This window comes from Piliocolobus tephrosceles, chromosome 15, assembly GCF_002776525.5.
Source record: "Piliocolobus tephrosceles isolate RC106 chromosome 15, ASM277652v3, whole genome shotgun sequence".
Classification (NCBI taxonomy): Eukaryota; Metazoa; Chordata; class Mammalia; order Primates; family Cercopithecidae; genus Piliocolobus; species Piliocolobus tephrosceles.
The window spans coordinates 70068399-70083469 of NC_045448.1; the positions used below are offsets into that span (position 1 = coordinate 70068399).

Below are 15071 nucleotides of genomic sequence, written 5' to 3' on the forward strand. Positions count from 1 at the left end.
TAGATGAATTTCCAATAATTTTTAAATCATTGATCTGGCTTGGTAAATAACTCTCCAAACTTCTACAGCTAATGGAAAAATCACTTAACCTTTGCTAGAAGTGACAGAAAGCATTCAAGTTGAAACCTAATGCAGCAGTTCTTTTCATTAAGTTGAACTGCCTTAGCAGAAATCTTCCCATTGAGATACAGGCTTTATTTTTATGATTGTATTTTTGGAGACAGGGTCTCACTCTGTCACCCAGGCTGGACTCACGACTCACTGCAGCCTCGAACTCCTGGGCTCAACTGATATTTCCAGCTCAGCCTCCTGGGTAGCTACAGGCATATGTCACCATACTCAGCTAATTATTTTATTTTATTTTTCAGACTCGCTGTTGCCCAGGCCGGAGTGCAGTGGTGCGATCTTGGCTCACTGCAACCTTTGCCTCCTGGGTTCAAGCGATTCTCCTGCCTTGGCCTTGTGAGTAGCTGGGACTACAGGTGTGCACCACCACGTCCAGCTAATTTTTTGTATTTTTAGTAGAGATGGGATTTCACCATGTTGGCCAGGCTGGTCTCAAACTCCTGACCTTGTGATTGGCCCACCTTGGTCTCCCAAAGAGCTGGGATTACAGGTGTGAGCCACTGTGTCCAGCCTTTTTTTTTTTTTTTTTTCTTGGTAGGGACAGGGTCTTGCTGTGTTGCCAAAGTTGGTCTTGAACTTGAACTTCCTGAGCTCAAGTGATCCTCCCGCTTCAGCCTTCCAAAATGCTGGGATTACAGGTGGGTGGCACCGCACCTGGCCAGCTTTAAGGCACTAATAATAAAGGGTATGAAAAAAGCTAGGAATAAGTCAGATCTTTCCAGAAATAAAAGTTAAAAAAAAAAAAAAAAAACCAGTTAACCTGTCTGGCCTATTTCAACATCTAAAGAGGACAGAGAATGTAAAAGTTTTCATGCCTCCATGATTCGGGTCTTTTCCATTCTCCCAAACACTTATTCCCAAGTCTCAGATTTACATTTCCTCAAAGGGCAGCAGAGATTTGGAAACAACAACAACACAACAAAACAACCCCGAAACAAGCAAGCCTAGTTTGTAGCCTAGTCGTATGATGAATGAATTCCCTAATGCTGGCATTTAGCTCACATACTCAGAGGCCGGAACTGTAACAAGGTGTTCTTTTCTAGTGTTGTGAGGGGAAAATGTGTAAGGAACATTAATTTCTCACAATCAGGTAAATATAGTTTGTTAATAGCAAAACAGGAAATTCTGGAGAGAAAAAAAGATTCCTCTGAAACATTAGTTCCAGCAGGATTTTCCTACACCTTCCAATGTATTCCATTTTGCCATGAGAAGAAAACTAACTAAATAAAATGGGGTTCAAGTCAGTTGGGTGAGCAAACACCAAAAAACGAGTGATTTGATTGTGGAGGCAGGCATGATGGGGCAGGATTTCCCTCAAGTAGAAATGCTTCCTGTGCACACACACGCATACATGCACACACAAACCTGTACACTCATACTAATTTCAAAAGCATGGATGTGCGGAAAGCCCTGCCAGCATGACTAGATAATGAGGCGTTATCCCATCTGCCTGTACCTCTACATAGGCTCTGACGTACATTCCACACCCACAGACACCCATGCACAAGGGCCAGTCTGGCTTGCACACAGACTCAGAAACAGATCCAGAGACTTCTAGAGCTTCTGCTTCTACAGGCATGATTAGTAACTGCAGGATTATACTTCCTGTTGATGTGCAGGGTTTTCATCTTGCTCTTCTTTCCAGACATCTCCCCTTTTCAGGAATACTAAATCTTAATTTAGTGGAGGGACTAATCTTGATTCTTCGACGGGCATGACTTAGAACAGGAGCTACAGGAATTAAAACTAGCAACAACAGGGCCCCTTTGGGATTGGGGTGAAGAAGTATTTCAGGATTTAAAGTTTCTGGGGGTGGGGGGAAGCAGAGTTCTTGGTGGAAGTGGATGACCTCTGTGAAGGATATGAAAATGCCTACAAGTCCAGAAATCAATATAAACAAACAACAACAACAAAAAGAACATAACTTAAAGGGGCTTCAACTAAATATCACTGCAACTGAGTTTGTTGACTCAAGAAATTCTGCTCTGACGCAGGGAATTGAAAGACAAGAACTGATAATATTTCTTCTTCAGAAGGCTCAGCTGGGAGTGCCGTGGCAGGTATTGAGGGTGGGACAGAGACAGAGGCTTGAGGCTCAGGTTTTGCTCCTACGGTTTCTTGCCTGATTTTGAAGGGAAGGGTGCTAAAGCAAATGGATCAGCAGCTGGCAGCTCCGTAGTCCTGGAAGAAAGGGATATGATAGAAACAGACCCAGCTATCGACTGCTTGTTGGTCTGTGAAACAATTTTGTAGGCGGCAATGGGCTGGGCTTCTGGACTTGGCTCATCTTCTGGACTATAGTGACGGGAATACTTGGATAAGGACTGGGGGCGGAATGGTTTGCCAGCCACGGAGCCTGAGACAGCTTCTTTCTGGAGCTGAGGTCCTTTGTTTCTGTCATTAGGATGACCCCCCGATTCCAGGCAGGATCCCCTGGGAGAGATGCTGTCCAGATGGTCTGCTGCTTGCACAGAATGGGAGAGGAGGTTAGACTGTTGCACAAAACCAGCTGTGGAATACTGAGCTTGGACAGAGGTGTACACAGCTCTCTCACGGCCCGAGGGCACGGGGATGTCACCTGTCTGACCGAGGAGACCGGTCTGTGCAGGTAGCTCCTGGGAGGTGCTCTGGATAACTGTTAACTCCTCCATGCTTTTCTTCTTAGTGAAAGGAGCTCTCAAAAACACGTCTGACTCCTCTGGCTGGGAAGGAGCCACACTGCTCTTGGAGATAAATGGGGCTTTGGAGAAAATGTCCATGTCATCATTTGGAACCCTGGAGCTCCTAAAGGGAGCTATGGCAAAAACATCTGGCTCACTGAGCCCATCAGTGGCTGGCTGTGTGAGGGCTTGAAACTGGTTCTTTCTTCCACCTTGCACTGTCTTTGCTTGCTCAGTAGAGACCTCTGGTGGAGCGAATGGAACGGCTCCTCCCAGCTTCCCCTGGGGGGGCCTGCAGCTCTCATCTTCTTCTTCAGACTCCATAAGGAGAGGCCGAGACCCACTGCAGTCCAGCATATCTCCTTCAAGGTCAGTCCCTTCCTCTTCGCTACTGTGGAATGAGCTGTTGCTTGAAGGGCCATCTCTGGCCAAGTAGTCAGATTCTAAGTTGTTCTGAGTCTTTGTGCCAGGTACTCTGGAGGGGTCTGGATACAGGGGAAGGCCTTTAACGCCCAGTGATTCCTTAAAGTGCTCTACAGTTATTACAGGACAGGGGCTGGACTCTCTCTGGAGACCTAGAAAGGCATAAAATGCAGAATTAATGTGTAGGTCAATTCAACTCTATTTGGAACATTTAATGGTCAACCCGCGGCAAAAACATTGTGGGACCAAATAATAGATGTTGAAAATGCAAAAGGAAAAACATAAAAATAAAAGTCAGGCAAGGAAACTGCACACAAACTGGAACACAACCAACCACTGTCTCACGTTTTGGAACATGATAGGCACGACGTACAGGAAAGGAGATGAAGATGTTAGGCACACAGACATTCAGCGTTAACTATGCAATGCTCCTACACACAGGGCCAGGCACGGACACCTGCTCTACCTGGCACTGGCTCATTATGGAATGAAAACAAACCCAGTCATTCATCTCCACATATACCATGACAGTTTTGGATTACGTAGAAACACTGTCTGGGGATGACTCAATTCAGAATCTGGCATGTGGCCATCTGCGCCACATGCAGAGGGACAAACTCTGAAAAGAAGCAGAATGTGGCTGCTTGACAAATGCAAGTTTACTTGATGACTTACATCATAAGCACTACTCAAAGAGCACAAGAGTGCCCTAAATATTAATACTGAAGGTACCTTCTGAAGAAAGCATACAGCATCAAAATCAGACCAAATAAATCACCTTCAGTTGGAGTTGCCCCAGAATTTTGTTTTCAGTCTTCTAAGTTCATAAAGATCTCCTCTGCTTAAATGAATCTGTCATAAAGTTATTTAAGCAGAAGGAGTAAAATGCATGGGTCATTACAGAAGCATGAGCAAACTCCAATATACTAGTCTATTTCTATCTAGGTAGAGGTGCCTCAGGGTGCTCTGGCTTTTAAAATCAAATAGACAATTATCAGAATGCAAGAGAGCTTACCTTCCAAGAAATATTAGCAGGTTAGGAGTATGTCATTGGGCACATGTTAGCAAGAGGGCAGGAAAAAGGCATATGTAACTAAGCAAGAAGAATCCAGAGAAAAGGTGGTTGGGGGTAAAGGTATCATTTCACCATGGGCTCAGTAAAGAGATACTAGTGGAGTTGCCCAGCCCACCAGGATAAGAATATTAGATACAATGATTTGGAGCCATAGATGACCCAGAACCTCTGTAGAGATGGAACTCAATGATCCCCTTCCCATACTGACCCTTTCCCCTCCTATGCAAACCATTACCTAGCAGAAATTTCTGCCAAAAATTATCCCCTGCTAAAGTTTCTGCTTGAATTAAGCACACAGACCACAGGAGAAGAGGCATTAAAATCAGTTTATTGGGAAACCAGTCACTTAAGAGACATTACATTGTAAAGAGAATGTAGAGAGAGGTCTGAACATTTTATAAGATACTGTACAAAAATACTATGTTTCTCTGAATCCTATAACTTTTTAGCAGTGCTTCTTTTTAAACAGTTCTGACCTTAAATATTGTTTTCAGAAACAAAACAAAAATGTGTTTGTCCTCCATTTTTATTTTCCTTTCTAACAGTTTGAATGCATTCAGTGAATTCCAGATTGGAGCGTTAAGTTAAATTCTGTACTGGTGCCAAATGGCTTTCTGAATAGTATTTGAAGAATAAGATTTTGAAGAGAATAAATTTTTCCTTGCATTATAATTTTAATATGTGCAGTTACACGGTGATATGAAAGCATCAGCAGGAAATAAACAGAATACCTTCTCCCTTGCAATTTATGTGGACAGACATAATCCTAGTTTCTCAGGCAAGTATATTGATACTAGATTTGTCTCAGTGATACCAAGATGATAATTTCTGGGAGGAAATTCAAATAAAAGGGAGAAAAAGAAGTTTTCCAAAATAAGGTTTGCAGAGCCTTAAAGAAGGACAAGAGGGCCCTAAAACTCCTTGAACCACCTTCCTCACATAATATCCGTTGGACAAAGTTTTCAGTTGCCAAAACAAAAGCACAATTTCTCATCTTCCAAAACTACCTTGAAAGTTAATGTTTAATTTAAGCTTGTTCTGCAGGAGAGCAAAATATCTCTTAGGAAAAAAAAATGGAAAACTTAGTCAAGCCAATGACCAACTCTGGCATCATGCAGGTCAAGAACATTAGGTTGAACAGAATCAGTGTTTTTTGGAAATTTAAACTGAATTCAGTCAAAACAATTTGTGCACAGAGACTGGCAAAAAGCAGCTATCTATTGAACCAGGGGCACTTTAGATGCCTGCAGTGCTAGATTATGTTTTGAGAACTGGGAAGTACCAAGGGGTGTGTGTGTGCCCATATCCAGAGTTGGAGAGGATGGAAGAACATGTCTAACCCATCAAAATTATTTGTTAAAAAGTGGGTTTTTGGTCAAGAACCCACTTGGAAAACCTTCCAACCCAGAGCATATTCTATGACCTTCATGATGAGTAATAGGAAAATCAGACTTAAAATTCCAACAACTTTGAATAATTTACAAAAACAGTCACAAAAACACCAGAATATCAAGTTTGAAGGGAAAATTAGTCTCCTGTCCTTCAAAACAAGGACGAGAGCTATTTCCTATCTTTCTTTCAGCATCAAGAGGCTTTGCAGGAATGTAAACGTACATTTAAAGGGTTCTCCTGAGAAGGCCAAGTCCCTTAACCTTTCTATTCTTGTTAGAGGAGCACGGTGTGGCCGAGGCGGACAGCAATCACACTTTGCAACTCTCCGAGCCTGGAACTCTGAAGGGCAAAGAAATGCCAGAGAATATGGGGGAAATCCAGACCTCCACATTCCCTTAAGGAATTCTGGTGGTGGTAGCACCAGAAACAAGGTAGTCAAGAGAAGGAGAAATTCCAAATAGAAACAGAAGGTAACCATTAAATCTTGTTGGCAGATGAAAGTCTTTGAGTACGTGAATGTGTTCTTACAGGGAAAATGTGTTTTCAGGGTGAACAGTTCCTTTATATGAAGGTAGCATTGTGCCAACAAGAAAATGTGTTTGAAGCAGTCTCTCTGCTAGCATTGAAGGATTTATACTAACCTAACCACATGCCTTGGCCCAGTTCCTTTGGTAACCAATGGCATGTCACAGCAGATACCCTGTGGCCACAGAGCTCGGTAAACACTGCCTGTTGTACCTCAGGGGCTAAAGCCCAGGGCCTGGCTTCATAGTCTGCACAGGGTCTTACTTATCATGGAGCCTAAGGTAGGGTTTTGTTATAATTCCCTCAAACTGGGTCATGCCTCTTTTTATTTTGGTTTCACACATAAAATTAAGCAAGAAGTCAAAACACACTTCTTTTTCTTGCTCTGATGTAGGACTGTGTGCCAGGTTAGGGATGTTGACACGTTCAATATGGGTTAGTCCATATTAGTCTATTTTGAGGCTCTAAATTATGTAGATTTCAGCAAGAACTCACATGCTTCAGGGAAGAGAAGGAGTTCCTAAAATACCTGATGACTTGGCAACTATCCTCACCAGCTCCCTATTCACTTCCAAAGCAACCCAAAGTGCTGAATCATTTAGGATGGGTTTCCCCTGGAAATTCCATCTGATTGACATAGTGAAGGTCATCAGAATGCTCCCTACAGAATCCAAATCTGAAGACTTAAATGTCAGGCTGGATATTCCTTAATGAAATACATCACGCACAACCGGAAGTTTACTTTTCCTCATACCAAAATCTGAAATAACAGTTACAGGGAGTATCAAAGATATAATTCTTGCCAAAAACAGAAAATGAAGACTTGGAGTATTGAGAAGAAGCCTTCTCATATGTTGTTAGTAAAGAGAAAGCAAACTATCCCTTCACAAGAACTTGGAAATGCAGCAGCAATTGAAACGTAAAATCTCAGAACCAAACTAGGGAAATCAAGAGACGTACATCAAACTAATAATTACCATGACCTTCTAGCTCACATAATAAAATTAAGCATTTGGTTCCACCATATATTGGGTAGCTGCATTAAAACCCACGACTGGGACGTGAGGGACCTGATGGAAGCCAAAAATGGCCAGCTGTGCCTCTCAGGCCAACGAGGCAATTAAATGAGTGAGCTTTCTCACTGGGGATAAAATTAATCTTGCCAACACAAAATGTTTAATTAAGTTGGCCTGGGTATATTAGGGATTAAGTTAGAGGAGGAGGCTGCAAACCTGTGCTCCATTTTACAACCCTGTGTCTGGACATACCCAGCGTAGGCTGGCAGGCGTCTTATTCTCCTTGACCACAGGGATTTTATTCTCTCGGGTAGCCATGATTCATTAATATGTCCTCAGTGTGTAGCTATACTTTTCCTGTGCCCAGGTACTTATTGTCACTCAATACTGTGATTAAATCCTTTCTGCAAAAAAGTGGGTTTTCAGCTCAGGAAAAGAGCAACTTATTTTATTTACATCTCTAAACATCATGCTCCCGTTTGAACAGATAAAAGTCTTTATTTTCCCTGTATGTTTATATAAGAAATTTCTTTACAGACTTTTTTTTAATACAATACTTGTGCAGCAATGTTCAAATTTCACATTTTTACTGTGTATCTTCATGTACAACTGTCTGCTTTGTCGTCTTGGGAAGGACGGGTTAAAGACTTATGATAAATACACATCCACATGACAAAGGAGAGTGCAATAGGGCAGAGTAGAATACTCACAGGAAAAGAGTAAATTCAGGACACTATATGAAAGTGTGAACCAAGAAAGTGTCTTTCATTCTAGCAACTACCACCATTTGGTAACTTCTTTGCATAGGTTAGCATTACCCAAGGAGCCTCCCTATCCCATATTAATGAAAGGAAATCTGGGAGAAGCAAAAGAGTTTTCTTGTTATAGATTTTCTGGGACTCATTCTGATTTAAGAAACCTAAGCATGTCCAACTTCAGAAACATTACTAGTGTGGAAAAAGAAAAGGCTGACTTTGTGTTGATAAAATTATAGCCTTTAGAGAGGAAGAAAAGATAGCTTTGCAGTATCTGGAGTGTTTCAGGAAAGATTCCATTCTAAATATTCATGTGATAGTTTTTCTGTTCTGCCAGGCAGCCTCTAATTTGCTTAACCCGGCACACTGGGCAATCCTGTCATTTTCATCCCAAAGCTCAAAGTTAGTGGCTATAGGAGCCTGATAATCTTACAGACTGAGAAGGTTAAGGACTCTGGGAAATCACAGAAAAATCTTATCAAGAGAGACTGTATTTTGACCCAAGGTATCTATAGCATCTATCTATTCAGCTGAGTGCAGATCCCTCCACATCACAGGCTGTCAGCCCCAGAGATCCCTCCATTCCCATAGCACTGCTGAAGGCAGAACTGTTCCTGACCTGGGGAAGGTTATATTGGTTGATCAATTATCTGTCAGGAGAGTAGGAAATAAGTATTCAAAACAAACAAAAGTATTAATAACAAAACAAATATTACATCTTGAGAAAAGTAGGTTCATTTCTTGGGTTTGTTTTTCCACAAGTATTAGCAATCCAAGTTCTGTAATTCTAATTCAGGAAAAGTAAAGTCCAATATCAAATAACACTGAACAAAGTGACAACTTCTTTCAGAGGTGTTTTAATACCCATATCTTTCCATTTTTTAAACCATTCTAAAGACTAGGGAATCACAGAAGTTTCCTTATTCAGAAAATTAAAGAAATTAAGTCTTAATCATGTTCACTTTCTACTGTAAGGTCCTCTCTGAGAATTTTTTGTGGATTATTCTTTTTTACCGTCTTCAACAGTAACCATTCTTCATCTTACAGGGTTGAATTTGCTTTCTGGAAATGGTTAAATGTTACTCAGAACCCAGAGTAGTAGAAAAGGTAGATAAAGAAAGAATATACTTTCAGATGCTTTCTCAAAGTTATACTAATTAAATAATATGACTGATTTTCTTACACCTTATTACCTTCCTTGATATTATTTCTAAGGAGAGGAGTTTCAAAAATAACTTTAAGGATGGCAGCATCATTAGAATAAGTATTAACTTCTTAAGTAAAACTAGATGACATTGAAGGGAACAACACTTAATTAGATGTCAAAATTTTGATATGTCTGCTAAAGAAATCATTAATTATAACAATTATCATCATACTTAGAAGTGTCCACTTAAGCCTCATCTCCTCTGAGGTATGTATTTTTGAAAACATTGGGACTCATTTGAATGTTGTAAAGGGAAAAATCAATTTGTGATGTTTTCTGCTACAGTTATTCCTCTTACATAGCTGGAATAAAAGCAAATCAGAAACATATGCTTATAGTACTTGCCCGTTTTAAACTGGTAGATCCCTGATTATACATTTAAAAAGAAATCTTCTGATACCATTTTATTAGAATAGGTAGGTATATGTGGACGCATGTGTTTTCTGTAATACTTAAAAAGGAAAATCTCTAAGACTATGATTTAGGCTTCTATTCAGATAATCAAGAGAAAGCAAGTTAGTAAAAGCCCATTATAATTCTTTAAAATGTAAACACTGCTACCACAATAGCAGGAACTACAGAAGATAACTGAAGAACATCAGGATTATATAAATCCTTCATAGCCCTTCTAAACATAATAATATATACTTAGGTCCCTATACTTCTATAATCTTAAAGACCATCTAGTCCAAACCTATTGTATAACTCTAAGGAACAGCAGCTCTGAGAGGTGAAGTGAGCCAGTGGCTGGCAAGGGCCAGGATGAGATCCCAGGTGGCCTGTCCTGCCCAGGCCTCTTCTCCCCCGACCCTGCTCAATCCAGCTTAGGTCCCACACCTGTAAAATGAAGAGGATGGTGGACTAGAGGATGGTCTCAAAGGTCCCTTTGTAGCTCAGGCTATGATTCCACAGGTACTAGGCCACTATGCTCACTCAACTCAAATAAACTTTTAGCTCAGAGATGATGCTCTAAACCAAGGAAGGCTACGTTTACCAAAGCACTCATATGTGTTCCTTAACAGAAAAATAGTTCTCCCCTTTGAGGAGGCCTTACTCTAAATAAGCCCAAGACGATTTCTTGTCATGATCTCCCTCAGGCTTCTACTACCGTCTCTGGCTTCTAGTCTGCTCATTTTCATTAAATGCCTCCATTAAGCTTTACTGAGCCAAATGACTAGATAATATCTCTCTCTCTCTTTTTTTTTTTTTTGAGACGGAGTCTCGCTCTGTCGCCCGGGCTGGAGTGCAGTGGCCGGATCTCAGCTCACTGCAAGCTTCGCCTCCCGGGTTTACGCCATTCTCCTGCCTCAGCCTCCTGAGTAGCTGGGACTACAGGCACCCGCCACCTCGCCCGGCTAGTTTTTCTTTTGTATTTTTTAGTAGAGACGGGGGTTTCACCGTGTTAGCCAGGATGGTCTCGATCTCCTGACCTCGTGATCTGCCCGTCTCGGCCTCCCTAAGTGCTGGGATTACAGGCTTGAGCCACCACGCCTGGCCTAGATCATATATCTCAATGTAATCACGGGTAATGCACGAAAAGAACAATTTAGAGATACCTAATTTCTAAACTGTATCATTCATAGTTTCAATTAAATTGAGAAACTAGATATTTCATTACATTTCTAACATGTATATATGAAAAAAATCAAATATGAAAACATAGAACTCAAACATTATTCTTATTTAAAAATAAACATTTTCTTCATTAATTTATACATTCTTTCTATGTCCAGGAAAGAGAATACAATTCTGACCTGCAGCAATTTTCCTGTCCATAAAGGGGTAAACCAAGTCCTATTTTCACTGCTATCCAACCACAGAGAGCCCTTCGTGGATATCTTTTGCTTTTTAATCCTCGGCAGGAAGCTTGTGCCTCTCTCAGTTTTAGAAATGATCTGTTATTCATCTAGAGGCCTTTACCTAGCTCATCTTGTTTCAGCCAGCACGGGAAGTATTCATAGACGGAAGGCTGGAAGATTCCGACTTTTCCTCCAATGCCTTTCAAAGGCTGCTCGCACATTCCTAGGGTCAAACCTTGCCCTCCAGAATGCAGTGTTTTATAGACTGTTGTTGCTGTTAAACTTTTTTCCCCCTTAAAGTGCAAACATGAGGAAGAAGAAACAAAAGTACTGGCTAGCAAAACAAGCAAATGGACTTGGAATTTTATTTGTACAAATCTGATTAACTGACAGTTTCCCTTTTGATGATGGACAATGGCACTAGAGGAAGAGAACAAGAGTGGGGTTCTCTGTGCCCACTTCTTTTCAAAAGGGTGATGTTATACAAGTGCTTTCCACATAAGGAAATAAAATACACTTTAATGAGTAAGTGGTGAGTAATACAGAGGGTGACCATGAGGCATGTTGTCATGTTAGTGCAGGGGCCTTTATTTATTTTATGAACAATATCCTAAAGTTAATAAAGAACTATGCTTTGTTTTATAATTATTTTTTTAATCTAGGAAGCCAAGGAAAACCAACTGAACATATTCCATTGGCTGCAGGCTTCAATTTAAACATCAGAAAGAAAGGTAAGCTGGGCACACCCAGACTGTGTCCAGTTTGTCAGCACACTTATTTCTGATTATCTGAAAATAAACAACATGCTTATTCTAGAGACAGAGGACCTGCTGAAAGCTTATAGCAACACACAAGTCTATTCAAAATGATTCCATATGTTACACTGTAGGATTGTTGTGTAGTTATACAAGGGGAAGAGATCAAAACCCTGTACAGACACCTGATATCAGACTTGAAATGCCAAGTGGAAACAGAACTATTCAGCATCTTCATTTATACACAATTTACAATATTTGATTCAAAATAAAAATCACAAGAAAAATACATCTGTTTCTGCTACAATTCCTTCCCCTCCCCATCCTCCCCCCACCCCCGCCCCAGTGAAAAGTCTTCTAATAAAAGGTATCATATTACCACCACTGTCTTGTTTTGGTCTAATTCTGAGATCCCACTTGGAACAGTTAACATGAAAAGGAATGGCAATACTTGGGATTTATATAACGTACACATTTTATCCAAGGATCTCAAGTACTTGCAGTCACGTCTCCAGATCTGAGAAATCACGGTTCAATGGAAGCCAGAAAGCTGGACGAATGCTGGGCAGGTTGCATGGGGTGTAAAATCCCTTGGCTAAGTCTATGATCAAACAAGGTCAAAGTTGGTTGGCTAGAGCTGGGCTCAATTTCTCTTCTCAAATGTATACTACCAGTCAGTAAGTTTTACCCTTTCTTAAACCACACACCCATCTCCAGGCTCGTGCCTAGAGTTCAGACCAACCGAAGTAGCCATGTCCTCATGATAATGCATCAGGATAAAAAGCAAAAACAGGGAAATACATTCATCAGCATCTGGCCAAAGGAGACAGGGGTTGGGAGAATTGATTTGGGAGGCCATTCCTAGCAAGAACGAGACAAAAGTGTCAATTCACTAGTTTCAGTTACAGTTAAGCTTTTGGTGGAGTTGATTCCAGCAGAGGTGAAGCTCATGGCATCTAGCGCTTGATTTAAGATAATGCTATTGAAGAAGGGTAATGAGAAAACACAGCAAACTAACAAGGAGGAACTGGCCAAGGAATATCTGGAGGGCCAAAGTGATTTTCTTTCCTTATCATTTCTACAGGAGAAGGCAAGGGGTAGGAGAAAAGGGCTGGAGGGCCCCTTATTTGCACATTTAAAAAAAAAAAATCATTTTTTTCATAACTCCGTAATGAAAATGTATTTTACGGTATGAAGGTTACAGAACTGCATCTGCTACTGGGTCACGGCTACAGGTCTATGAGCTGATCCACCAGCAGTAAAGACCTGGCTAGGTTGGGAAGACTGGACTCAGAGCTCCCACTGCTGTTTCTAGAGTGCCCACCTGGAAGTGGAGAGATAGGAATTCAGTACAAAACATAGAGGGTTAAGGTTTAGATGTGCAGAGCAAGCAAAGAAGAAAAACCAAACCAAACCAAAACCAAAACCAAAACAAAACAAAAAACAAAAAAATCAAACCCTAGAGAAGCAGTATTTTATTTGCAAATCCTTACATGCTGATTTTGAAACACATACGTTAGCTGTCCACCACCTCCCACCAAAAGCTCAGGCACTCTGTGCACACCACAGTTTAGGCAGGACATCTTGCAAAGAGTCCTTGCAAGAGTATTTTCAAATCAATACTTTTTTTTTGGTTGAGAATTGCTGGCTATATACCAACTTCCTGATAATATCAAGCCATCTCCCTTTGATAAAGTAAAAATCAATAATTTTTGCTTTGGGGAGAAACTAGTTATTAAGATACTGCAATAAGAACATGCTTTAAAAAATAAATAGATGGTCCTATAGCAATTTAGTGTTTTATGGCATGTTCAAATGATTTTCATCCATCAAAGTTGAAAAAGGATGCTCCATGAATGTCAGAAAGATGTGAATGATACCAAAACACAGCTGTTAATCTCTTTGGGAAAAATATGTATTACGGATTATTCTAATCATGATAAAAATGTGATGTGTTTTTGATATATACCTTCAGGTTTCCACTGACTGAAGATCATTTTGCTTTTGGCTTCATGGAAAAAACTAACTTTTGGCCAACTGTTAAATACTTCTCTCTAAATAAACACCATGGTCAAACTTTAAAGATACCTATCTCTATCTATCTATACTGGTCCAGCCTACAATGATTCTCATTACTCCCAACGTCCTTCATTAAATGTTGATGCTTTTCTTCCCCCTTGCAGATTAGGTGCATGACTATTTTGAAGAGAACTGAGGCCAAGCTCTTCTCTTTTCCCCATCCTTTTTCTTACCTTGTGGGTTTTTGGTTATCAATACAGGAATAGGGTCAAACTCATCTTCAGCCACCTTGTCCGAGCCCTCAGGGACATCAAAACCTGAGATGAGATTACTATCTTCTGCAGCTTAATACAGAATGCAAGTACACAAGCAGAAACAACAGAGGTAGAGATTAGCAAATGAGAGAATGCGAAAGAGGCACAAAGATCTCAACTGTACAGCCCTGTTATTTCCAAAGGTGAAAGTACTCATCTTTCTGAGTTGAAATAAAAGTAGCAAAACTGGAAAATATAGAGATATAGAAAAAAATGCTTTAGAGTTGGTCATGTTAAGACTTTTATAAATGATTAGGGAGAAGGGTTCTTGGAAGAATTCTAATATTTATAAGGCATTAATTGTAATTATTGTGAGGTATCTCTTCAATGTCACTAATCCACAAAGGCATAGGAATAAGTCACTTGTCTTCACTGGGGGAACAGAGGCCTAACAATATTTGAAAAACTCAAAACCGGGATGGTGGCGGGGGCCGGGTGGGGAGGAGGAAGAGAATTGGTGGCTCTCTAAGAAGTAACCGCTGTATACAAGGCAAACAAAATACTGCTGGAAGGACTCACTGCACTGTGACTGGGAAAAAAAGACATTGAAACAACTCAGACGCCTTAGGGAATGCTGAGGCACAAGATTACACCTACCAAGGCCTCAAGTAGAAGGTTTGTTAGAATAGTCTTCTCCATTCTAATTAAAGCTATCCTACCCGCAAGCAAGTGCTAGCGGTAGCTGAGCACCTGTTTTGCAAATGATCCTTCTCTGTAATTCTACATTGCTGCTGACACACTCCTGCCAGACATCACTGTCTAAGTAGGTAATTTCCCTCTACAAAATCTATAAAAACATAATCATTTTAATGTTATCGGGGTAAAAACAAAAACTCAGCTATTACCATTGCAAACCACAGGGGTGATTATTTTTAGTCATCCTGGGGAGTCTTCCTTCTTGAATTTTCTCCTGAAGGGACTTAAGCTCTTCCTTTTCTATGCATTTTCTCTTTCCAGAAGACTATTTTCCCTACCCAATCACAGAAAGTTCAGTAACCAAGTACG

General features: G+C 40.6%; 1 protein-coding gene across 6 annotated transcripts in view; it reads right to left on the reverse strand.

The window, feature by feature from the left end:
- Positions 1-662: 662 nt before the first annotated feature.
- Positions 663-15071, reverse strand: part of AAK1 (AP2 associated kinase 1) — a 181693-nt gene continuing 167284 nt past the window's right edge. For 5 of the 6 annotated variants that reach the window (XM_023223914.3, XM_023223913.3, XM_023223912.3 and 2 more), the window contains one exon: positions 663-3361. In XM_023223914.3, coding sequence (XP_023079682.1) covers positions 2235-3361 — 1127 coding nt within the window. In that variant the 3' untranslated portion in view covers positions 663-2234. Of the gene's footprint in view, positions 3362-13985; positions 14097-15071 lie in introns of all 6 variants that reach the window. The other variant, XM_023223910.3, reaches the window with a different exon arrangement.